Here is a 25767-nt window from a genome sequence, read left to right as displayed (position 1 = left end):
GACACTTCATCCATAGAAACATTAATAATTGAACACAGGCTTCATACACATCACGTGACATCTAGAAAAATACATTTATTTTTGTGCATGGATCAAAATGTATTCTGGGCATGGATGCAAGTTCACATAAATGACAAACGTTTAAGGGTTAAAGGTTAATTGATAAAGGTGGACGGGAAGAGCGGTAGGCTCCCATACAGCTTTTACAGTACAGAGGAACAGTTGAGGAGAACCGAGGGCGATGGAAAACCCAAGCCAAGGTCATATTCAGAAGGTATGAAACCATTTTCAAACAGATTGAGCTATCACCTGGGGGTGTATTCATTACTGCACAACGTAGCAAACTGCTGCAAAACGTTTGGAAATGGAAAAACGTTTACCAAAAAAAAAAAGAGTTTCTATTGGACACATTTAGTTAGATCCTTCCCGTTTGGATCCTGGTGAATACACACCTGAAGTATTCGAGCAGAACTTGTCCTTCATTCCAGGGTGACACTAGGGATCACTGCACTCCACTGCACCTGAACTCCCTCATTGTACGCTTTTCGTCCAAACACTTATGTCAAATGTCATAGGTTCCATGCATGTCAAATGGGTCAGTGGCACAAAGCAGTGAAACAAAGAATAAATAGCACAAAAACCACAAGTCCAAAAACACTGTTACAATTATTATTGGCATGGCTGTTCTCTTGGGAATTGAACTTCTAATGCAGAAGGAAAGAAAACAGAAATGATCTACATTTTGCAATTGGGGCAGTCTCTTCAATTCACTCGAGCAAATCTATGAAACGAGCTTTAGATTGAGAGAAACTCAGCATGAAACTTTACAGAGACTTCCTTTGAAAGGCATAAACAAGGGAAACTACTTTTTCCATTTTTACATGTACTGTACACGAATGAACATTACAAAACACCAATCTTTTTTGGAACAAACATTTTCACCCATGTATACTTCCAATAGCCTGTGATAAAATCAAATAAATCCTTAAGTTATCTAGCTAACATATTAACAATCATATATATCTCTTGAATTTTTTTGGTTAATTTAGCTCAGCTTGAATATGCGTTTCTGATTGTTGATTAATATATACTATGCCAATGTCAAGTGTATATTTCTCAAAAATATGGATTTCAGTAAGCTAGCTGGTTAACTCAATGATCCTGCTTTCTGGAACATCCCCAAAGTGCTACTTAATATACACAGTCATTGTTGATGAAGACCTCAATTGATCACAGATTCACACCACATATGATGAACACATTTGTATTGCTATAAGTTGTGCCATTATAACAGCCACTCTAAATACAGTAACGTATGTGAAAATACTGAAGAGTGGGGTAGTCAGCTGATATAAGTCATAGGTAAAGATGTGTTTGGGATATAAACAGTATACATTAAATGCATGTGAGTGCAAGTGGGAATGTGTGTGTGTATATGTGAGATTGTGTGTGAGACTGTACGTGTGTGTGCTTTTGTGAGTGTATATATGTACACCCCCCCCCCCACACAAACAAACAAACAAACAAACAAACAAACAAACACACACACACACACACACACACACACACACACACACACGACCCCATCCCTCTCATCCTCCAACACAAACAGCCCGCTCAGGTGAAGAAGTCTTTGGAGATGGCCTCCACGAAGTTTGGCGCTGACATGAGGATGCCGATGGTGCAGAGGATGGTGAACACAGAGAACGCCATCAGGCACAGCCGGTCAATCACAGACGCCGCAAACTTCCACTCATTGCACAGCGACTCGTCCTCGTCCTGGCCCCGGAAGCGCTTGGCGATGTAGCGCACCTCTTCCAGGATCTTGGACATGTCGGAGTCCACGGGGCTCGCCACCCCCACCCCGGTGCCGCCTGCCATGCTGCCCAAGTTGGGCAGCCCGGCCCCGGGTAGCAGCACCTCCTCATCCCCTGCCCCCACCAGCCTGGAGCAGATGACGCCAGAGTCGGGGGTGGTGGTGTAGTGCATGCCCTCCATGCCCCGGAAGCCAATGTAGAGCATGTTGCCATTGGTGGGCTGGAGGGTCCCCTGGCTCATACTGAGCTCCACACTGGAGAGGCTATTGCGCGGATGCTTGTTGTGGCAGGCCAGACGCACACGCTCCTCGCCGGGCCGCTTCATACGCAGGAACCAGGCGCACCAGTTCAGGAGCACCACGCGTGTCTTTGTGGGGAAGAGAGAGAGAGAGTGAGAGAAAGTGTGTGTGTGTGTATGCGTGTCAGTGTCCGTGTTTGTGTGTTTATGTACACCAGGGGGAGGAGAGACAAGAATAGAATATCAACACCAGAGGAGAGAAACATGCACAGGAGATAATCACTATGCAAGCATTGTGCATTCGCTCCCAATTCTAACATGGACGTGGACAATTTTAACACGGCTTTTCAGTCCGATTATGTTCTCTTGGTATACTGCAGCTATACATGTTTTCGAGAAAAAAATATCACTTTACAATATTTTTCATATTCTATAGATTTAATTTCCTATCTGCTCCATAAAATACAGATGAAGTCAGAAGTTTACATACATCTTAGCCAAATACATTTAAACTCAGTTTTTCACAATTCCTGACATTTAATCCAAGTAGAATTTCCCTGTCTTAGGTCAGTTAGGATCACCACATTATTTTAAGAACGTGAAATGTCAGAATTATTTATTTCAGCTTTTATTTATTTCATAACATTCCCAGTGGGTCAGAAGCCCACAAATATTCTATAGGTTTGAGGTCAAGGCTTTGTGATGGCCACTCCAATACCTTGACTTTGTTGTCCTTAAGCCATTTTGCCACAACTTTGGAAGTATGCTTGGGGTCATTATCCATTTCGAAGACACATTTGCGACCAAGCTTTAACTTCCTGACTGATGTCTTGAGATGTTGCTTCAATATATCCACAATATATCCACATTTCCGTCCTCATGAAGCCATCTATTTTGTGAAGTGCCCCAGATCCTCCTGCAGCAAAGCACCCCCACAACATGATGCTACCACCCCCGTGCTTCACGGTTTGGATGGTGTTCTTCAGCTTGCAAGCCTCCCCCTTTTTCCTCCAAACATAACGATGGTCATTATGGCCAAACAGTTCTAATTTCTTTTCATCAGACCAGAGGACATTTCTCCAAAAAGTACGATATTTGTCCCCATGTGCAGTTGCAAACCGTAGTCTGGCTTTTTATGGCAGTTTTGGAGCAGTGGCTTCTTCCTTGCTGAGCGGCCTTTCAGGTTGTTTCGATATACGACTCGTTTTACTGTGAATATAGATACTTTTGTACAAGTTTACTCCAGCATCTTCACAAGGTCCTTTGCTGTTGTTCTGGGATTGATTTGCACATCTCGCACCAAAGTATGTTCATCTCTAGGCGACAGAACGAGTCTCCTTCCTGAGCGGTATGACGGCTGCGTGGTCCCATGGTGTTTATAGTTCAGATCACAGAAAACATATGACAACACACTCGGTACATAATAAATTAGTATTCCTGCTCTAGAAAAAGTGTTGGATTAACCTCTGGTAACCTGCCGATATAATGGCTTACATCTTGTTATTAGCATGCATGGACCTTTATCATGTCTAATAAGGCTTATAATTGCATCATCCAAATTTTCCAAAGTTCTGTGCTCTCTCCACTCCCTTCCATCTGCCCTTCAAGCCTGGCCAGCAGTCTCTCCTCCCCTCCCCTCTTTTTCAAATCACATTGGCATTCCTCTCACGCCAATACTAAAACTGCCCACTAACCCTGACTAACACACACACACACACACACACACCTCAGAGCAAGGAGCAGCCGCTGATCCGCTGATGTAGAACCCTTAACCTTCAGGTCCAATTCTACCTTAATGGAATGTCAGCATTTGGAATTCCGAGTGTATCTGGCGTTCCGAGTGAATGCAGATTGCGCGAATGGGCGGACATGGACTCACCCACTTTGGCATTTTGGCTCCATCCGGGTCATGATGGTGGTACTGGAGGACCAGGACGGTGGCGATGACGGACAGGCCCACGATGACCATGGTGGTGGCAAAGTACTGGGCTGGAATACAAATAAATAAATAAATAAATAAATAGAGAGAGAGAGAGCGAAAGAGCGAGAGAGAATAACTCGGAGGAATCATAGGGGATTATATACTATGGCAGGAGACCAAGGGCACATTCAGTTAATATATGCCACAGATCACATGCTTTTATCCAAAGCGACTTCCAGTACAGTGAATGCATACATAGTATGTGTATGTGATCCCTTTGGGAATTGGACCCGCAACCCTGGCATTACTTGTGCCATGCTGTTACCAACTGAGCCACACAGCAGGAGGTTTACTGTCTTGCATACTGATGTATGCCCTGAAAAAGAGCCTCTCAGAAATGAGCATCTGAACCGTGCCTGGTGTTCAGTCAGTCGCAATGTTCAGAATGTTGAAGATGGTAATGTAGCTAATAAAGGATGTCTGCAGAAAATACAACATTTCTATCTCTAATCTCTCTGAACGCTACGGCAAGCTGCAGGGCCGACCTGCCCTACACGCAGACTATGCAACACGGGGTGCAATTTCGAAATTTGGTAGTGCAAATGTTCCTCAAATATGTCAGTCAATGACAGACATAGTATGATAAGGTTAGAGCCAGAGCCAGCCAGGCACATCCATTGCTTTGAGCATTGCTCAATATCAATACATTAATCAAATTATAAAAATAGACAGCAATCTATGCTAACTGCAAACTATACTCCCATGCGGCACTGCAATCAACGCCAAGTCTCTATTCTTTCATTTGCTTGTCAAATGAATCCATTGACCCATTTGCTTGCCAGACTGACTGCCTGCCACTTGAGCACGGAGGTCTCAGATACTAAGTAGTCAGGGTTGGTCTATTCATTAGGGCCCAGCGTAGTAAAATGTTTTGCAACGGATAACAAAAACTATCATTTATTCATGACCAAGTTCAGGTAGTCCCTCGCTGTCTCAGTATGTTTCCCCTCCATTTGGTGCTTGTAAATACACCCCAGGTTTCATGGGTGAGTGATCGCACTTATATCTCGTCAGTCCAACCGATTAATGACCTAGTGTATTCTGTAGCGTCACTGTCTGTGACAAATGAGGTGCCACCGAGTTTTGCTTTAAAGGAGCGTGTGTCACTTGTTCTGTTTCATCAGCTCTTTCTACCTCAGTCATTGAGGGCCGGTTCATCTTACCAATGTGGTGACACAGAGGGGACAGATGGATAGACGAAAGGAATGAATGGATGACTGGGATGAACAGATGGCTGGAGAAACGGACAGACGAGAAAATGGATAGATGGAGTAGGGTGAGGATGAAGGTCTCCCTGAGCACTTACCTATGAGAGGAACAGAGTCGGAGGTGGCCGGCATGATCTCGGCTACCAAGAGCATGAAGACAGTTAGAGAGAGCAGCACAGTGATACCTGGAGAAAGGAAGAAAAAGAGGGAGAGACAGACAGACAGACCATTAGAAGACAGAACCTACTGTACATCACAAGGCATGCTGTTATCATGTTAAGGTATCCTAGTGATTAGCATGTTATCATAGTGATTATCAAATTATCACAGTGGTTATTGTGTTATCAAAGTGATTATCGTGCTATCACAGTGATTATCATGGTATCATAGTGATTATCATGGTATCACCATGCTTATCTGTATTATAGTTATTATCATGTTATATTTTAGAACAATTGATGTTATTTATATTTCAATAGCCTAAAATGAATGAATCAATCAATGCACATGCAAAAACATAGATATTGAAACAAACAATTCAAAAAATCTGCAAAAGAACATGCTGGGAAATAAGATAATGAAGGGCATGGTTTTGGTTCAACTCTGGTTATTAACACCAACACTGGGGTTCTTTTACATCACTGAGAGTTCATTTAACTCCTGAATCAACACTAGAAATGTTACACTGAAATTCAACACCAGTTAACACTGGCCAATTTGCTGTGTTCTATGAAAGGGACACATCTGCAGGCCTCCATACATTTCAATAACCTTTTTGAATTCTTTAGACTGTAGATGCACCATTAACAACCCCCCCCCCCCCCCCCCCCCACACACACACACACTTAGCTCAAAGGTTCTTTATTGGAATAGAGATCTCCAAGGAACCTTAAGAAGAAGAACCATTTAAAACCCTTTTTTTTTTCAGTGTACAGTGGGCTAGGACTCACCAGCAGCACACTTCCCAAAGTTTTCTAATGAACTCTGAGGATCAATAAAGCCAGGCGATCGAAGGATCAAGATGGATAGAGCGCTTTCCTCTCATTAACCACTACTGTATTCTTCGATGCATCCAGTCGATACAATTTTATACAGACACAAATGGAAACACACATGCATGCAGACACACAGGAACACACACACAGCACGCACACACACACTATCTTGTGGAATCACTTGGGAAAATGTTACTTGCAGTTTGACTCCGAGTTTCAAGTCAGTTCAGTGCCAGCAGATATTGATTTCAGACCATAAGTCATCCAGTGAATCAGGAGGTGGGAGGGGGAGACGTGGCTCAAGTAGTTAATTGAAGCATCTTGAAAATGTAGTTTTCTATAATACTGTCTCAATATGCTCAACATTAACTATGAGCATAATAAATTGTTTAGGGATGAGCCATGTGCCAGATCCTATCAAACCATAAGCAATTTTTATGCCACATCTTAGTTTTACATACAGAAAGTATTCACACCCCTCAATTATTTTTTTACAGCCTGAATTTAAAATGGATTAAATTGAGATGTGTTTGTGACCAGCCTACACACCATACCACATTATGTCAAAGTAGAATTAGGTTTGTGTAATTTCTTTCAAATAATTACAAATGAAAAGTTGAAATGTCTCGAGTCAATAAGTATTATTTGTATCTATTTTGTTTAACTAGGCAAGTAAGTTAAGAACAAGTTCTTATTGACAATGACGGCCTACCCCAGCCAAACCCGGGCGATGCTGGGCCAATTGTACGCCGCCCGATGGGACTCCCAATCACGGCCAGATGTGATACAGCCTGGATCCGAACCAGGGACTGTAATGGCGGCTCTTGCACTGAGGTGCAGTGCCTTAGACCCCTACGCCACTTGGGAGCCTAAGGTAAGTTCAGGAGTAAAAATGTGCCTAACAAGTCACGTAATAACTTGCATGCACTCACTGTGTGCAATAATAGTGTTTAACATGATTTTGGAATTACTACCTTATCTCTGTACCCCACACATACAATTATCTGTAAGGTCCCTCAGTCGAGCAGTGAATTTCACACACAGATTCAACCACAAAGACCAGGGAGATTTTCCAATGCCTCGCAAAGAAAGGAACCTACTAGTAGATGGGTAAAAAAAAGCAGACATTGAATATCACTTTGAGCATGGTGAAGATATTAAATACACTTTGGATGGTGTATCAATACACCCAGTCACTACAAAGATCCAGGTGTCTTTCCTAACTCAGTTGCCGGAGAGGAAAGAAACCGCTCAGGGATTTCACCATGCGTCCAATGATGACTTTAAAGTTACATCATTGAATGGCTGTGATAGGAGAAAACTGAGGATGGATCAACATTGTACTTACTCCACAATAATTGACAGAGCGAAAAGAAGGAAGCCTGTTAATAATAAAACAATTTCTCCAAAACATGCATCCTGTTTTCAACAAGGCACTAAAGTAATACTGCAAAACACTTTTTTGTCCTGAATACAAAGTGTTATGTTTGGGGAAAATCCAATTCAACACATTACGGAGTACCACTCTCCATATTTTCAAGCATAGTGGTGGCTGTATCATGTTATGGGTATGGTTGTAAAATCGTTAATGACTGGGGTGTTTTCAGGATAAAAAAAAAATAGAATAGAGCCAAGTAGAGGCAAAATCCTAGAGGAAAACCTGTTTCAGTATGATTTCCTAGTTACAGTTTTGACTTAAATCTTCTTAAAAATGTATGAAAATGATTGTCTAACGATGATCAACAACCAATTTGACAGAGCTTGAAGAATTGTGAAAAGAATAAATGGGCAAATGTTGCGCAATCCAGGTGTGGAAAGCTCTTAGAGACTTACCTCAGAAAGTCTCACAAATGTAATCGCTGCCAAAGGTGCTTCTACAATGTATCGATTCAGGGGTGTGAATACTTTAAGTAAATTAGATTTCATTTTCAAAAATTAGCAAACATTTCTAATTTCTAACATTTCTATTGTTTGCTCAGCCACGTTTCTTACTCTGAAAACTAGAAGCATCTAAAAGTACCTGTAAATAGAATTTGTCATAAATTGTACAATAACATACTGTAGATGTGGTTTGTTGCATACAACAAGAAAAAAACACACCCAAGTTAAACACCTATATCCTATGCATAGAATTGGAATATTAATCATATTATTATGGTCCTACGTAGTTGAACTCATTCTGGCAGTAGCTGCTTCACACACACACACACACACACACACACACACACACACACGCGGACTCACAAAAACACACAATCATCTCCAGGTCTCTCTGGGCAGGCAAGAGAGGGCATTTCCAGTTCACCTGGTCTGAGGATCCAGCCAAAGCTTAAGCCCAGTCATGCACGCAGACAGGCAGACAGGCAGCCCACAGCCACAGCCCAGCTACAGCCAGAAGCATAGAGGTCTTGGGGGACTGGCCCTTGCAGTGCTGCTCTAACAGATATCACAAATATCTGTCCCCCCTCTGCCATCACTGGGAAGACTGGGCGCTAGTCTGGGCAGTGCCCATAGGCAGTGGCTAAATGTGTTGTGTCTTATGCACTGTAGTTTTTTGGGGGGGTTACAGGCTAGGTACTGTACTGTAACTACCTATAGCATATAGATGAAGCTTAAGCATGTCACAAGCTATCTGTGTGAGGATAACATATGCTCTTTTAACTCAGTTTGGCAGTGTGTGTATGCCTGTGTGTGTGTATTACTGTAGGTAGGGATCTGTGTACTGCCAGTCCACCTAAATTAATCAAAGTGGATGAATGAATTCAGATGCAGCCAAGTCAACTGGCATGAATAATGTATTTAGGCCTACCTTTTCAAAATTGCTTTTTGCTTTTGTTTTGGGTAAACTGCAGACATGCCCATCAGTCAAAATGGCATAGGATGAATTATACAGAGACATCTATATGTAAAAACCTTCACATACATAAACATCTCTACTGTATATAAAGTTTGGTTCTGTAATAAACAGTATATTCATGCAGAGTGAAATCAAATAAATTATGGGTGAAATAAATATTTTTCTTCCGACATGTAGACAGAGTGGGTTGTCCGGTCAGTGAAGGGACGCCGTTTAGTTGCCCTAAAATTCAACAGACGGCCTTTGGGCTGAGTTTCGGTCCTGCTAGCATAGATTGAACGCCAGTCAAGAGTGTGCACTTTACAAACCTACTTCCCTCATACGCACGGACACAAACACACAACGAATATTCAGCGACACCACACATTGGGCACACAAACATTCCGTATGTTACTCACGCATTTGTGATAGAAAGCAACAGAGCAGACCATAACAGTAGGGTACAACTGCTGTCTAAAAACGCCTGTTTCATCACAAGAAGAAAAGCATACCCTTGTGCTCTGCCTCATGGTATTTAGTCATGTACCTTACCAACACCGCTCACACACACACAACCCTTTCACGCACACGCACCCACCCGTACCCTCCCCAGTCTCACCCAGTGAGATCTTCTCTCCAGAGTCCGCGGGCAGCAGGAAAACGAGCAGGGCCAGGGTGGAGATGAGGACACAGGGGATGAGCAGGTTGAGGCCGTAGTAGAGGGTGCGTCTACGCATCACCACCGTGAAGGTCACGTCAGGGTAAGGCTCTTTACAGCAGTCATAGAAACGCTCGTTCCGCCGTCCGGGGACCTCTGCATCACACACACGGACAGAGAATTACAGTATAGGCACACATATGCATCCTTATTGTATACACAGATGTTTACTGTTATACTATCTTATACCATGGCATTGTTGAATACTTGTTTCTGATTGGCTGGAAGGGCATTCTAGAGTGCGCATTATGTCCCTATTACCCACGGTACAATTGAACGGTATAATTTAATAGCTATGAAGTTCATTCTTACATGTTCTATGTTTGAGCTGCTTTGAAAGCAAAAGTCGAGCTGAAAACATTACTGGCTTTGTTGAATTAGATTTTTATAATAGCAAGCTAGGATGAAGGTTTGGTTAGCTAAGGTAGCAAGTCTGTTTGGTTCCCCAAAGGAACTACGTTAGCTGTCTAGCTAGCTAGTAAACTTGCTAGCTACTTCAGTGGATGTTGTCACATTTCTACTGGCAATATATTTATAGCGGCAAATATGTTAAATTATAGCCATGGTATGAACGGTTATAATCAACTCAGGGCTCTATGCTTTCTCTGGAAAATAATGCAACTCCGTGGAAGGTTTATTCCACTCCGCTAGCACATCGTGGAACACACCTTCCACCTCATGCATTATTTTCCAGAGAACGAATAGCCAGCCCCTCGTTGATTATTTCTTACAAATTCACTGCCAGAACACACCAATAACAGGCTTCAACGACTAGCCTCTTGTTATCAAGAAAGTACATCAGGGAGTGAATATTGTGAACAGTCCTCTTACATGCTTCACTACTCTTAGGATATGTAGAACACTGGTTTTGATTGTGTATATGCCCATATAGGAGGGAATCATAGAGCATGTTGATGGTGAAATGGCCAGATTACTTCCTGCGATTTCTATTACGCGGGGCCTCAATGCTCCATTGGTTGTTCTCCTAAGGACACATTCCTCACTCTCTTGCTCCATCATCTTGTTGTTTCTCCATCTCTCCGCTCCATTTCTTCAGGGAGCAATGAACAGGCCTTTGTTAATCATTAGCTCCCAACACGACTCCTCCGTCTATGTAAAATAGAGACAGCCAAGGTCTCCATTTATGGAGGGTGAGGGCGGGCGCAAACATCACCTAATAGAACCATTCCATCAGGGGTGGTAAAGCCTCATGTGTTTTTTGTGTCATTCCGATTCTGAATAGAGCTCTGCATGCGAAAGAAACATCAGGGTAAGGCAGCAGTCAGGGAAACCGAAATGCCAATTGCCCGTCACACTTTGTTGCGCTTGATTTGGCAAATAGTGCCTAGATTCGAAGAGACCCCCCCCCCTCAGGTGCAAGGAGCTCCATGGAAGCGTCTGCCAACCCACCCCTGCAGGGGGTTCACTAAATAACAGCAGGACAGTTTTAATTGCTGTTGAATAAATGTAGGAACATAATAATTGTTATGTAAATCCAGTTCCATTCCTCAACAACCAGATGTCTTTAGAGGCATCTAAGCCATTGGTCTTTTGAATATTAGTTCAGAAGTGGCTGCTAGCTGCTTTCTAGTTTTTATTACAATGAATGTGGATCCTCAGAGCTGCCCCAGTTCGCACACTACGTCCAGCATAGATCTTACATACAGGGAACTATGTGATATTTTAAATAGTAATCATAGAACTAAACCTCATACTTCTTCAAGCATAATCCACACTTACAGTCATTTCTTTATCATCTCTTGACTCTGTGCTTTCTATGGCTCTCTGCCATTCGGGACTGAACTTACCCACAAGGTCCCACTCTCCATTAGCAATGTATCCAGTCACATCCGCCTCTATCATCTGCAGGTCTAAAGACCAGCCCCCGTATGTCCACGAGCCAAACTTGAGGTCACAGCGCTGGACATCGAAGGGAAACCAGCGCACGTCGATGTAGCATGTGCTCTTGAAGATTCCTAAGCAGCAAATTTGCTTAATGGCATAAACTGTTCCCGAAGCAATACATCAATAAATGGTAAACAGAATGGAAGGATGGGATGAAAGAGGGATATTAATAATAATTCCCCCTCATTATAAGGGGGCCAACAACAGAGCCCTGGGGAACTCCAAAACTGTTGATATGAGAGGGGGAGAAGAAGCAAGAGTCAAACCAGCCTGAGCATGATGGATTGGGACAGGGCTCTTTGATTTACATGCCCTGGATCCCCCACAAAACAAAATGGCAGAAAATTGGAATTTGTTCCCAATCTCTAAGCGTCTGCACAGCGTTTCCGCAGCAGCCATTCTGCCTTTGTTGGATTAGTTTTCCCTGCAATAAGGGTCTCTCTGGACATTTGTGAATGGCCTATTTGACTGAATTAGTTAGTCGTTGATAGCAGGTCGGCTGTCATGTTTTGCATAGCCCCCTCTTTCCGTCCATCCAGACCCCAAAGTAATTCATGTCCGCTGTCTATCGTGATGCAGCTGTTTGTGGCTCTATTGATTTCTGTCAGTTACAACTCTGTTTTTTTTTTTTTTTTTTACAACTGTGTTTTTCTCTAATTCCTGCAGTCAGCTGGAGGGAGATACTCAGACAGGGTGCCATTTGCGATCACCTTCCTTACACGTAGGTCCTGCTGGTCCCCTGTTGGTGACATACTGTCGAGGACTTGTATGTCTACATCCCGGAGGTTACATTACTGGGTCAGAGAAGATGGGGTCAAACTAGGTGGTAGGGTAGACATGGGAGACATTGTGACAGCTTATAGACATTACCCCCTGCATCCAATTTCCACATCTCAGTCACTGCCTCGTTCATAACTCTGAGATGAATCAATGCCTGTCGTAATGACATTCATAAAGGTCATAAAGCTGATTTACAGACTGATTTGCAGATAGGGAGCTATTTGACTACACTGCACTCCATATCCCGACGGAGACCATGTGTCAGCCAGCCCCACTCGACACACACCCACAGTGGTTCACATGTCTTCTAATTCGGCATGGCGTTGTGTAGAATCTAGTTAATCAGCTCTGCATGACTTAATCCATTAGGTTTGGGAGGTTCATCATCACAGGCACCACTACCTTTGTTTGTGGGAGCAGAAAAAAACTAAATGAATAGCGGAAGCTTGGAACGAACACAGAGTGATTGCATCATCATTCAGATCCATAACTTTTCATGGCTTCTTTTTATTGGCCCAGAGGGACCTCTCTGACCAAATTGACCTGGCTTATTTCCTGACCTCAATACCATTTTGACACAATTTCCAGGCCCACTGATATACACCAGTGGAGGCTTTTGCAGGGAGAATAAGGAGAATGGACCTCTCCCTGTGATCTACGATAAGTGTTAAGGAGGCTTACCTGGGGGGAGATACTGGCAGTAGCCAGTGGAGTTGACTAGGACGTTGGTGTGGAAGGTGGCGTCAAACCTCTCGTCAGCGCTGAGCATTTGGACACAGATTAGCAGTTAGCGTCCATCAGCGCTTTATTTGCACATAAAATCTAACCTTGTAGCTTTAGTGGGAAAACAAGACCGTAAAGAGCTCAGCAGAGCTGGGGTGTCACTGCCGGCGCAAGGGCTGTGTAAATCATAGTTACTCAGCATAGCGCAAAACAAATAGTATAGACCAGGGATCATCAACTAGACTCAGCCGCGGGCCAATTTTTTCTTGAGAGGATGGTCAGGGGTCCGAAACATAAATACAAATAATTTGTAGACGGCAAATTTGCCGCAAGAAGCCCAAACAGATATAAAATTTGACTAAAACATAATAATTTCAAACCTTGCTTACATGTGTATACGATCCCATACATCTAGAGAGCTATTATGTGTGAGAATACATGGAGCTGATTTGCTGGTGTTTTTTACAGTCTTTTATGTCCAACAATAGAAAACATTGGGGGACAAATAAAATCCCGCCAGTTCTGGAACCCTGGCATAGACTAACACACTGTACACACACACACTGTACACACACACACTAGTGAAGAAGTTGCATTAGAATGTGAATGAGCAGAGTCGAGCATGTGCAGATTAAGCAGGCTCAGCTGCTTCACAGACAAAGAAATGACAACGACAGACACAAACACACACACACACAAACAAATCAAGAGCTGCACAGTGCCCCCCCCACTTTGATAATGTATCAGTCTGTGCTTCTCTCCAACATAAATCCATGTTACTCCAGCTAGCTGTAGCACTGCAAGATACAGTCACAGCAGTGCAGATGAAAGTATCTCTTCATAAAAAAGATAAGCATCTGACTCAGACAGCAACCATTCATCTTTCCTATTTACTTATACGTTTCTCTCAAATAAACGTGTCACCTGTATCTGATCAGCAAAATATACGTTTGATGGTCTACGCAGGAAAAACAATTCAGTAGAACACTGTGTGCTAATTAAAAAGTTCCTCTACAACGTCTCCACATTCTTCAGGGCCTCAATGTTCTCTGCCTCTGATATCGCCCCCGCTCGTTACACTACTGACATCAACACATTGGACAAGTTATTGGAGCTTATCTTTGATCGGGCCTCCTCTAAATGCAAATGGAGCTCTGTTCCGTTCCTGATGCTCTTCATAACAATTGCTCAGTATAAGGAAGCATATCCAGACTAGCCTCGGCTGCTAGCGTAGGCACTCTCGTCACATTGATGTTTTTAACAAAGAAATATAAATCATGACAGGCAAATAAGCAAGTTGTACTCTTTTTTTGATGTACTTAACATATTATGGCTCTGATATAAGATGCAACACATTCAGTTCGCTGAATAGCAATTGTGTTGAATGAATGGCATTGAATGAAGACAAACAACACCACACACACACACAAGTGCATCAAATGGACGATGGTTCACCTTCTCTTAAATCCAAATTCTAACAGTAAATGTTACTGGCTAGCTAGCCGACACACTGAATTAATCCCACAATACAGGACCATGATGTATGAGTAGTGTTTACGTACCTGTTGTAGAGGAGAATGTCAGGCCTCCATATCTGGGTGTCAGGGAACCTGACATTGGTAACTCCAGGGTAGTCTGTGGTGTTCCACTGCAGGTAGTAGTCAGTCCAGTACTAGGAGACCACACAGATACAGACTAATGTGTTATAATCAAGTGTGTTATTTACCCATTGTAGAGATTAGACACTTACAAGTGTTGTGAGACATGGTTCAGGTTAACTACATAATAATTTGCACCAGGTGCAATAGGGTTCAATTAAACAATAAGGCCAGAAGCGGAGTGCCTGGATACAGCCCTTAGCCGTGGTATATTGGCCATTTCCCCCCAAAAAACAATGTGCCTTATTATTATTATTATTATTAACTGGTTACCAACATAAATAGAACAATAAACAAGTATTTTTGCATCATACCCGTGGTTGTCTGATATACACACGGATGAAATGATGTCTTCACCCTGTGTTATTCCTTCTTATGACTTTAATTTGGCATTTTTGTTTTACATTCTTTGGTCAATTTCTTCTGGGAAAAAAACTGTTTAACTGTGAACTTGGTACAAATGCTCAGTATATCTGGACCTAATTATCTGCCCACGGGGTAACTGTATAAGGTTACCTAGCTAATGAACAGAGAGAGGCATACAGAAAAGTACAAATTCCCAATGACTGTGAAACATCCGTGTTAAATATCTATGCACTCTGAACGGCTGGTCAGGCACGGAGAGGTATATTATTAGAATTGAGCGGTCTGCCCAGACCTCGTATTTCTACCGAATGACCTCACACAGAAGACGAGCCTATAACTCTGGCCTCTTCCTCCCCAAATGGAGTACATTTTTTGAGCAGCACACCACAACCCCACTCTGGCGAGCCTCTCTCAGTTTCGTTGGAGGCTCACTGACTCGCTCTCCCTTTCTCTAGTCATTATCTCTAATTAAATAATTACCTTCTGACAATGGACTCATCCTCATAAATATTCCCTGGCAAAGGACAGGTACGCTTAAATTTACTTTCGATGAGAGGAGTCCAAATTGGACGACATAAGTGGATCATTTAAATGGACTTATCTTGTGGCAGAAGGTATTGTTTCATCACAGTGGCTAACCAGCTTTAGGAGAGTTATGTATGGGGAGAGGAATCCCCAAAAAATCAAAGTGAATACCTCTGAGTAATCTCTGTTCACTGCTGGGGATGGGAATTCACGCTGTAGATCATATTTTTCTCTTGTGGGCTATTTATGCAAGTTCAATCATTCCCTCTGCCGGCATGAAACCTTTAAAGAGCCGCGGGTAACGGATGTTGACATTTGAAAAATACCCACAGCTCGGGGCATAGAGACATCTCTCCCCTCAAAATACAGACTTCCAGCACCAGAGCCTGGGCGGGATCGCTTTCCAAAACATTGAGAGAGGGAGCAAGGAAATTCATTGAGCCCTTAAAATCAAATTAAGCTAAAAGACTACTTTGCACTGGAGGCAATTTAACAAACAAAATGTGCTGGAGAAAAGGTATGGCTGAGCCTGAGGGGATGAAACAACCTTTCTCACTGGATGAAGAGTGTGAGACGTTAGGAAGGGATTAGTTGCTTCTCTAAATTTTAAACACAACTTTCGTTAAGAGACCGTGAGAATTCTGGGAATTCACAATACTGATAAGAAAGCTCATTAAATTTGAGCAGCTGTATGAAATGGGTTTAAGAAAATAAAACTTGTTTACATACAGTATTTGTATTCATGTCTGTTTTGTCATTATGCATATACTTAAAAACCAATACTATTATTATAAAAGTAGCTTCTAACTGATAATAATCTGCTACAATGTCCTTTATGTGAACTGGAAAAAGCACAAGTCTTCCACCCCATCACTGCCAAAGGTGCAAAAGGAACCAGGCTTTTGAGAGTGTTCTGCCATGTCAATGCCTGTCTGTTAACAACATACAATTGTATTGTTATTCTTTGTTTAGAATGAAAAGCGCACGTTAGTATAAAAAAAGAAGCACCCATCATTCGGTCTGAGCTTTAGCAATGACACAGGCTTTTTCCAAAGGGGACTTGAGTTCACAAAATGGCCGAGTGGAGTAGTGTACCACATAATAATGTGTGCGTGACACCATTCAGTAAAAAAAAAAAAAACTCAAGGAAGGTTATAGATGACTTCCTTCAAAAAAGTATTCAAACTGGCACCATATTGACAAGACAAGCCTGACAGAGCCTTTCAACTCCACATGGAGTGCCTAAAAGGGAAATGCAGTATTAGTAGAAGCAGAGCGAGCATCGCGCGTCCTTTTTCGCTGTTGAGGGAGTTAAAAAAATATATATTTTTTGTTCTACAGCTATTTATCTAGGTCAAATACTAGGGTTTGGAAGAAGCCAATTCATTTATATACTTTGGGAGCCAAGTTGAAAAAAAAACCAGACTAAATAATTTGGCTAAAGGCTTACACTTATCATGAACATTTGATTCACGATTTTCTTCTGAGTCCATCTAGGCACTGTCCCTTTGGCACTCGCCAGCCCATCTGCAATGGTCTGTGAGAGCACGGTTTAATTTTCTTAATGTAGTGGCACTCCCCAGTGAGGGTTGGAAATGGAGCTGAGGGCCAGTTTGTCACGGGTGAGGGGGATAGGATGGGGAGGGGTGTCGGGGGAAGTTTTTGGGATAAAGGGCAGAGCTGACAGACACATCCATCAAGCTTGTTAGGTGTAGTAGATCCTCAAAGGACGTTCTTGAGCATGACCCTTAAAATTCTGCACATTTACTGTTGCTTGGTAATTGAGGAGCATTAGTAGAGTTCATTGATATACAGGGGGGCCTAACTGTCAAGACTCGATAAAGGAGGACTGATGATCACAAAAGACACTCTGCCCGGGAGAAAGAAAGGGGGTGATGGGAGGACAAGTGTCTTGATATGAACCTCTGTCTGTTTTGACGCATATCTTCACATGCCACATACTCTTAGACTCGAGGTTCGAATGATGAAAGAACTCACCAGCTGTAACCAGATGTTGGTCGTCAGGACCTGGTTCTTCTCATCCTGTAAACATGCAAACACAATCAACGTCTGTCACCAACCAATGCTAGAAAATATTCTAATTTGTCGCTCCACCTGCCACACTTAATAAAAGTCTTGCTGGAACAGGACTTTTCGCTAGCTTGTAATTCGTCTTAGATATGGCCACTTGCCGATAAAGGGCAAATGACTATGAATAACGTCACTTTGATAAATGCCCTGCATTTTAAATCCTCTCACCAGCAGGTAGCAAAACATGGAGTTATCGCATCTGCGTAACAACACCACCAAGCGTTTCTATTAAAAGACACACGCTGCTCCAAAGCAATGGTTGAGGTGAAAAGACCTGAGGTAAATGTTGTTTAAAAGTGGGAAGGTTATTGGTCTGTGGGTGCTGGGCGATGGGTAATGTGGCATACTTAAACGTTTACCAGTGGATGCATATCATTTTTTCCCCCTGTTTATGGGCAAACGCTGCAGCCGCCGCAGACCCCAGCTGTTGGCATTGGAGTTCCAGGAAGGCTCAACTGTGTGGCTCCATAAATGGTCACTGGCCAATTACAGTAGCTGCAAACGTGAACCTCATGCTCACGGACTCACAGACTAATTTGATGACTTGTTTTTTTTGAACTTTTTCAAAGTATAGTTGTTTTTTACTTACGTTTTTTTTTCTCCCCCTCACAATATATTATATGTAATGATCTTAAATCATCCTTGTAATATTGTATAATCATGGACGCAATGTGCTCTGTACCCTAAAATGTGATTAGCTAGCAGTAGAATGGGAGCAGGCACGTGTAGTGAATTGTGACTAATGTTTCCCAATCCAGCAGGGCTCCCACTGCACGAAATAGGGTCTCATTTAATCCCAATGCAGCACACAGCTGGGGTCCCCCCCAAAAAACACAATCTCCACCAACAACAGAGTAGAAATGGTGAAACAAAGAATGAAACAAAGAATGACAATGAAATATTCAGTGTAGCTATTTACTAGGGATAGGCAACTATTCTCGAGGGCCCCTGTTACAAAGATTAATGTAATAGCCGGTGTTAATAAATTAACCGTTGTTACAGCCCCTGTGTGCAGACTTTTGTTCCAGCCCAGCACAAACACACCTTTCAACTAATTGTGGTATTTGAAGAAGTTTATCATTTAAAACTGTGTATTAGAGATGGGTGGGAACAAAAGCCTGCACACACTGTGGCCTTTACAAGACTTACAGTGCTATTAGGAAAGAAGCAGCAAGAGTAGTATCGTAGAGAACAGTACGCATGAAAAGTTGAAATAAGATTGTTAAAAATCACTCACTAATGTCACATTTGTCAAAATGCTCTGCCTGGGAAACACGCTCCCTTCCAATTCCGTCTCTGATATTATGGTAAGTGATAATTTCAGCACATTCACCATTCTCTGCCTGTGCTTTCCTCCCATCTCGATTATAGATCTACAGTACGCACAGACAGTTCCATAGAACCAGTATGATATACACTCCACCCAGGGAGGCTGTTTCTGACACAACAGTAGGATTTTGGCCAAAACAGTATGCTCATGATCGGGTGGATTCAAATCCCTCAACTACTGCTACTTTGCCACAAATCCTCACTTTCCTCTTTTTAAAAAAAAAATCTCCTCAATAACAAATACGTATATACTTTGAAAAACAGTGGTATTCTGTGGAGCCAGGGAACGTCGGGGTTGTCAGATGCTGGGTGTAATGGTGGAGAGATGAGGGCCACCGTATGTTGTTTCAGCTCCCCTGCTGGCAGTGCCCTGGCAGGGGGGAGTGCATCAGACACACAGGGGGGAAAAAGGTCTGCTGCCTCTCTCAGCAGCACTGTGGGTGAGCTGAGCACCGACCGGGAAACACAGCCGCACAGGGAGCCTTGTTAATGTGGCTCACACATCCTATCACAGGGAGAGTGTGTATGTGTGTGTGTGTGTGTGTTTGATATCATCTCTAGTCCTTCAGAGGGGAGATCTGATATATCCATCACTATGTGTTACGGTGATGCTGTCAGTGTTTCTTTCATTGCGTGCTTACAGCGTGTGTGTGTGTGGGTTGATAGATGGCTCATCAGACTCACCACATCCATGATCTGCATGAGGCTGAAGCTGAAGTGTACGGTGAGCGAGTGGGAGTCATTGAACACGGGACGCTCCAGAGGGTTGTAGTTTCGCATCAGGTCCTTGTACAGTCTGCGCTGGTGCTCTCCCTGTAGAGACACTAGGGGCCATTCATGCCCGCACACACACACACGTCAAAGACACTGACATCCCACATCACCCACAGGTTGCAACCCTTACATTTTTTTGCGTTTTGTATGTTACGGTCTGGAAAAATAAATGAAAGCTCAACCAAATGTAAATCAAAACTAGACATTGAACTGTATGTAGTCTGTGCCCAGTGGGACAGAGATCTGATACATTTCCAACTCCGAAGAACTTTAATAAACAGTATAACAGAAAGCATTTATTTTTGTAGTGCCAATTTTTGACACATTCAGTAAAGTCAAGGCTTTAAGATACAGCATACATTTTTGAATTTGATACTGGTGTGCAATTTCATACAAAGTTATACAACTATAAAAAAGGCAAACAAAATAATCTCTATTGTCTGTTTTTGAACCCCATCCGGTCTCATCTGCTTCACGTATCTGGAGACACATCAGTCTGTCTCTATCAGCTCAAACGGCAACTATCACCTCAAACGGCAAGGTAGGGCAGTCCGGAAAAACAACCTGGTGTCAGAGCACTTCGTATTATTCTGTACGTAAATTTTGACATTCCATTTAGTATGATATGTTATGGTTCGTATGGTATGTAATCATTTGTGGATGTCCATCGTACATTGTGTATATGTTTCGAATTTGCAAAATGTACAATGTGTTAGGAATTTGCAAAACTTACAATATGTTATGAATTTATAAAACATATGATATGTTAAAAATTCCAATTTGTTGTGGCTAACATTAGCTAGGTGGCTAACGTTGATGTTAGCTAGGCTAAGGTGAGGAATTAGGTTAAAGGGTTAAGGTTAGGGGAAGGGTTATCTAAAAGGGTTTGGGGAAGGGTTAGCTAACATGCTAAGTAGTTGCAAAGTAGCACGTTATGAAAAGCAGCTAATTATCTAAAGTTGTCTGTGATGAGATTCCAACACACGTTATACGCCCACCTATCCACCACTCCTTGCCTTAAGTAAAATTCTGTCTTGTGTAACCATATCAAATATAACATATCACAAATCTTGGCTTTACTGTACTGTTACATCTAGTCTATGAGATCAGGTTGGGGAAAAAAATACCAAAATAGTCAGAATACATCCTCATCATTTACCTTTGAAACTGTGTTTTCCACTTCATTGCTGATCAGAAGATCTGCACCCTTCAGTTTCCACTTGTTTGCTCTAAGAGGCGTAAATTGTACCTGCTGATGCACTACATTACCAAAAGTATGTGGACACCTGCTCGTCAAACATCTCTTTCCAAAATCATGGGCATGAATATGGAATTGGTCCCCCCTTTGCTGCCATAACAGACTCCACTCTTCTGGGAATGCTTTACACTAGATGTTGGAACATTGTTGCGGGGAGTTGCTTCCATTCAGCCACAAGAACATTAGTGAGGTCAGGCACTGATTTTGCGTGATTAGGCCTGGCTCGCAGTTGGCGTTCCAATTCATCCCAAAGGTGTTCAATGGGGTTGAGGACAGGGCTCTTTGCAGACCAGTCAAATTCTTCCACACCGATCTCAACAAACCATTTCTATATGGGATCTTACTTTGTGCACAGGGGCATTGTCATGCTGAAACAGGATAGGGCCTTTCCCAAACTGTTGCCACAAAGTTGGAAGCACAGAATAGTCTAGAATGTCATTGTATGCTGTAGTGTTAAGATTCGGGCTAGATCCAGATTTCCCTGGATCTAGCCCGAACCATTAAAAATACCAGACCATTATTCTTCATGGTGATCTAAGGTTTGTGTGCGGCTGCTCGACCATAGAAATCCATTTCATGAAGCTCTCTGTTCTGTGAGCTTGTGTGGCCTACCACTTTGCGGCAGAGCCGCTGTTGCTCGTAGACGTTTGCACCTCACAATAACAGCGCTTACAGTTACGCAGGGCAGCTCTAGCAGGGCAGAAATTAGAAAAAATTACTTGTTGGAAAGCTGGCATCCTATGACCACGCCACATTGAAAGTCACTGAGCTCTTCAGTAAGGCCATTCTACTGCCAATGTTTGTCTATAGAGATTGCATGACTGTATGCTCGATTGTATACACCTGTCAACAACAGATGTGGCTGAAATAGAAGAATTTTAAGAGTTGTCCACGTACTTTTGTGTATATAGTGTATAGTATGAAGTTGGAATAATACTGTGACTTTGTGAAAATTATGTCAATGCCGTGTTAGTGTAAGAGCTGTTTGAAAATACTGTTTTGGTAGGATGGAGTCTTGGCTTGCCTAGTGACATCATCAGGCGGTAAATTGGTTAACAGACCAATAAGAAAGAGAGTTCCAAACCTTCTCTGCCAATAATGGATAGTTTTCAGTTTTCCCCCTCCCCACTCAGACCACCCCCAGACTCCAGTCCTAGCCCAATTCTTGCTTAGAAGCAATTTTTTACCATTTTGATTGAAAACAATCATAGAACGGTACTTCTTTGTTACGTAGAAATGGGATCAAAACAGCTACATTGGACCTTTAAAAGCATTTTTGTGGTAGAAGTTTACATTTAATTAAAAAAAAAAAACTTTTTTACTCAAGTGTCATTTTCCCTGTTTACAAATACATTAATTCATTCAAGCTTTCCTAAGATCCTGTTTCTGGTTGTTGTGGTCCTTCAAAAACTGCAGTCCGTGTTGAAACAAGAAAAAAAAAATGGTTCTGCAATAATTTTTTTTTGCTTTCTGAATTGGAAGACTTGCTGTTGTGGTGAAAGGGAGGAACTCATAAGGAATTAGAACATTTTAGGGTATTATGTGGGGAGAGAAATATGATGGTGCACCGAGTGATGACAGCTCTTTAAAATATGATTTTGTGGTAGTTGAAGAACTATGTAGAACAATAGGTTTGTATGTAAACCTACTTAGTAGTTCTATCCAAGAAATAAAATATTTAGGCTAACCGTGATCACCATTTCAGCTTGAATAGAGGTGAAGTAGAGGAAGAAGTCATACCCTCTAAGTTTCTGTCTAACCTGTTGGGAAACTGGTCAGAAGTTTGAAAGAAAAGAAAAGTAGAAAGGCATAATACTTTAGCGCAAGCCCTACCCATGTCAGCATCATTCAGGCCCTACTCTACCCGGGCCGGATTGCTCAACATGAAATTTTAAATACAGCAATACAGCAACTTTCTCCATTAGTAGCGGATTCTCTCTCGTCTGTCCGTCTCTCCCTACACTGCCCCATGCACTCCTCTGCGTGTGTGAGTATCCTTGGCAACATTCCGTTTGGGCTGTTCAATGAAGAGACATGACAGAGCGGTTAGCTGACGCTAGCTAGCTACTTTTTCGGCACTCTGAGAAACAGCTGTAACTTTTGATTGGTAGAAGATTATTCTATTCTGATTCCAAATGTATAAAGCTGAGAAGTAGACGAAGGTGTCTAAAACGACGTTTGTGTCTAAAGTGATGGGAAAGTGGTCGAAATGTCAGTTATTTGTAAAAAAAAAAAAAAAATGAAAATAATTTGTTAATGCGGTTACTAATATTGTTAAGATTGGTAGAATATATTTTAATATCGATTTCAGATCGATAGTAAACTTTTTGTGTAAATTGTTGGAAAAGTGGCCAAAGTAGATGATTTGTGTCAAAGGTTACATTGTTTACAGTGAATAGAACAGAATGTTGGGAATCATGACGTCACAGTGGACCCTTAAGAATGTTGCTGGAAATCCCATGAAAGTCGTAGGACAAAAAAGCTTAATAAAAAAAGAGATCCAAAAAAGTTGTATGCAAGCAACTCAAATCAGACCAGTTTGCACTTTTTAAAGTTTGAACGGAGTTTTTAGCTTAAACAGTATAAGAGGAGTAGTGTGTTAAATAATAATAGTAGTAATAATAAGTATGTAACTTATGTCTAAGATTTAAGTGGGGACTCTTGCTACAAGGCGCACTGTTTCATGTACAACGTGTACACAGGTGAGGGACCGTGTCCTTGATGCTGTTAATGGCCGAATTATGGCTGGCCCGCCACGAAGATAAATCTATGTCGATGTAGGCTAAAACAATGTCAGAAGAAGCTACACTTCTAAGTTTCTCATATAACCGAATCAAGGCTAGCCCTCTCTGTAATTGACAAAGCCCTCTCTGTAATTGACAATGAACATCTAACCCACGGTTTCAAAATCTCACTATAATAACATTATGATGACACATGCACAACGTTACCTACCGTGAAACAAGCAGACGATGGTAAGTAAATAAAGGGTAAAAATCCGAGCCTCCATTGCATGACAGACCAAATGTGCGTCCTATGATAGCCTAGACTATGTGACAGTTCCGAGATCACTGTTATACAGTCACCGGTAATTAAAAAACGCCAAAAAGTCACCGGGCATCCCAGACAACGCCTGTCAAACGGTTGAAAATAGTTGATAACGAGGCTTCACATGCGAAGATACGGATTTGTACTTGTGCTCCGGGGGGGTTGGTCGGGTGCTCTTCCTTGAAGCCCTCCAAAATGAAAATGCGAATCGCGACACTAAACTCACATGGCTGTGACAGAACTAGTCATGCTGTCCTTGCAGAGGCAAATCATCGAATAACCGCACTGGCAGCTAATATTTCGAGGAGGCATACAGTAGGAGAGTGTGACAATCATTCACTGGGAATTATTAACATAATGTCTATTGAATATGATTATGACTAGATTACATATGTTTATGCAAAAACGCACAAACACTGCATCACCTGTAGATTTAGCTAATAATATGGCAAAAAATTATGGCGAGAGAAAAATAAATATTAGGACGGATGAATTAACCCACAAGCCTCAAATGTATCCTTTATGAAGTGAAAGAAGCCACTGTACTGGGCTGTTAATTAAAATGACTACCTGTAAAAAGACGATGCGTTTCCATAAAGGAAACAATTACATTTAAAGTGTGAGGCACCATCTGACTAATAATACTTTATTATCTCTATTCCATACTTTAAAACTGAGGTAGAAGTACAGAATGCTCATTTTGTATCTAATCAGAACCATGGACAGCTCTTAAAGTCTCCCCCAGAGATCAGCTTGTAGAACCTTTCTCTCACAGAGAAGATTCTAGAACCTTTGAAGATAGGCCTGGTTCAATCTTCTCTGTACCAGAGGGACCATTTTCCAGATAATCAAACCAAGTGTGTTTGATAATTGGAAGTAGGGGGTATCCAGTTTGTTAGTCTACCCAGCAGCCTCCCGCTGGTTGCAAACACAGTTTCATCCTAAAAACTGAAAATTAAAACATGCTTTGAAACACTAGATCACTCTAAACTATAATACATTGTTTGCATTACTTTACATCTATTAACTGTGTTACAGCAGCATTATGAAAGTATGTTTTCATACAGGTACATGTCTCAAATGATCTTATGACTGTGGTAGCTACTCTAAAATCAAACAATTAGATGGGGAACAGGTGAAATACTCTCTATTTCTGAGATAGTGGTAGCTCCAGAAGTGTTATACACTAATCCAGTATCCAGTAACAAAAAAAAAACATCTGGATAGTTACAATCCAAATATAAATACCTTATTTATGTGCAGTTATATACTTAATATACTAAAGGTGCAAATAGATTGGTCAATGTGACTGATTTATAATTCATTAATTTACTGTCATTATTTGTATTCTAGTGAGAATGAGAAATGTGTAGTATGAAAATTTGTGAGACAGAGTCAAGCTGATGTTGTATCTACAGCCTTGCTATTGGTTTTGTTGAGTTAATGCACTCAAACACATTGATAGGAACTGCAGAAAAAAATACAACATAGCTTTGGGGTATTCAAGCAATGTGTGT

General features: G+C 41.9%; 1 protein-coding gene across 1 annotated transcript; it reads right to left on the bottom strand.

Annotated features, from left to right (window-relative positions):
- Positions 1–55: 55 nt before the first annotated feature.
- On the bottom strand, positions 56–24304 carry LOC110491832 (neuronal acetylcholine receptor subunit alpha-7). The gene is made up of 10 exons (XM_021565626.2): positions 24158–24304; positions 19855–19994; positions 17749–17793; positions 14764–14873; positions 13160–13239; positions 11602–11769; positions 9695–9889; positions 5343–5429; positions 3935–4044; positions 56–2184 (listed from the first exon to the last, which is right to left on the bottom strand). Exons 1-10 carry the CDS (start codon positions 24210–24212, stop codon positions 1618–1620), a joined length of 1557 nt encoding a protein of 518 aa, XP_021421301.1. The 5' UTR covers positions 24213–24304; the 3' UTR covers positions 56–1617.
- Positions 24305–25767: the final 1463 nt, after the last annotated feature.

Source organism: Oncorhynchus mykiss, chromosome 2 (genome assembly GCF_013265735.2).
Source record: "Oncorhynchus mykiss isolate Arlee chromosome 2, USDA_OmykA_1.1, whole genome shotgun sequence".
In the NCBI taxonomy this organism is placed as follows: domain Eukaryota; kingdom Metazoa; phylum Chordata; class Actinopteri; order Salmoniformes; family Salmonidae; genus Oncorhynchus; species Oncorhynchus mykiss.
The sequence above is the reverse complement of the archived record's forward strand: the minus strand, read 5'-3'. Positions and strand labels throughout refer to the sequence as shown.

Bases quoted from the DNA above. Each gene is read 5' to 3' on its own strand.
- LOC110491832 (XM_021565626.2), bottom strand. From the start codon at position 24,212: ATGGAGGCTCGGATTTTTACCCTTTATTTACTTACCATCGTCTGCTTG. The intron at 17,794-19,854 runs GTGAGTCTGATG...GCATGTTTACAG, and splicing joins TCATGCAGATCATGGATGTG to GATGAGAAGAACCAGGTCCT. The intron at 13,240-14,763 runs GTACGTAAACAC...CCAAATGCTCAG, and splicing joins GACATTCTCCTCTACAACAG to CGCTGACGAGAGGTTTGACG.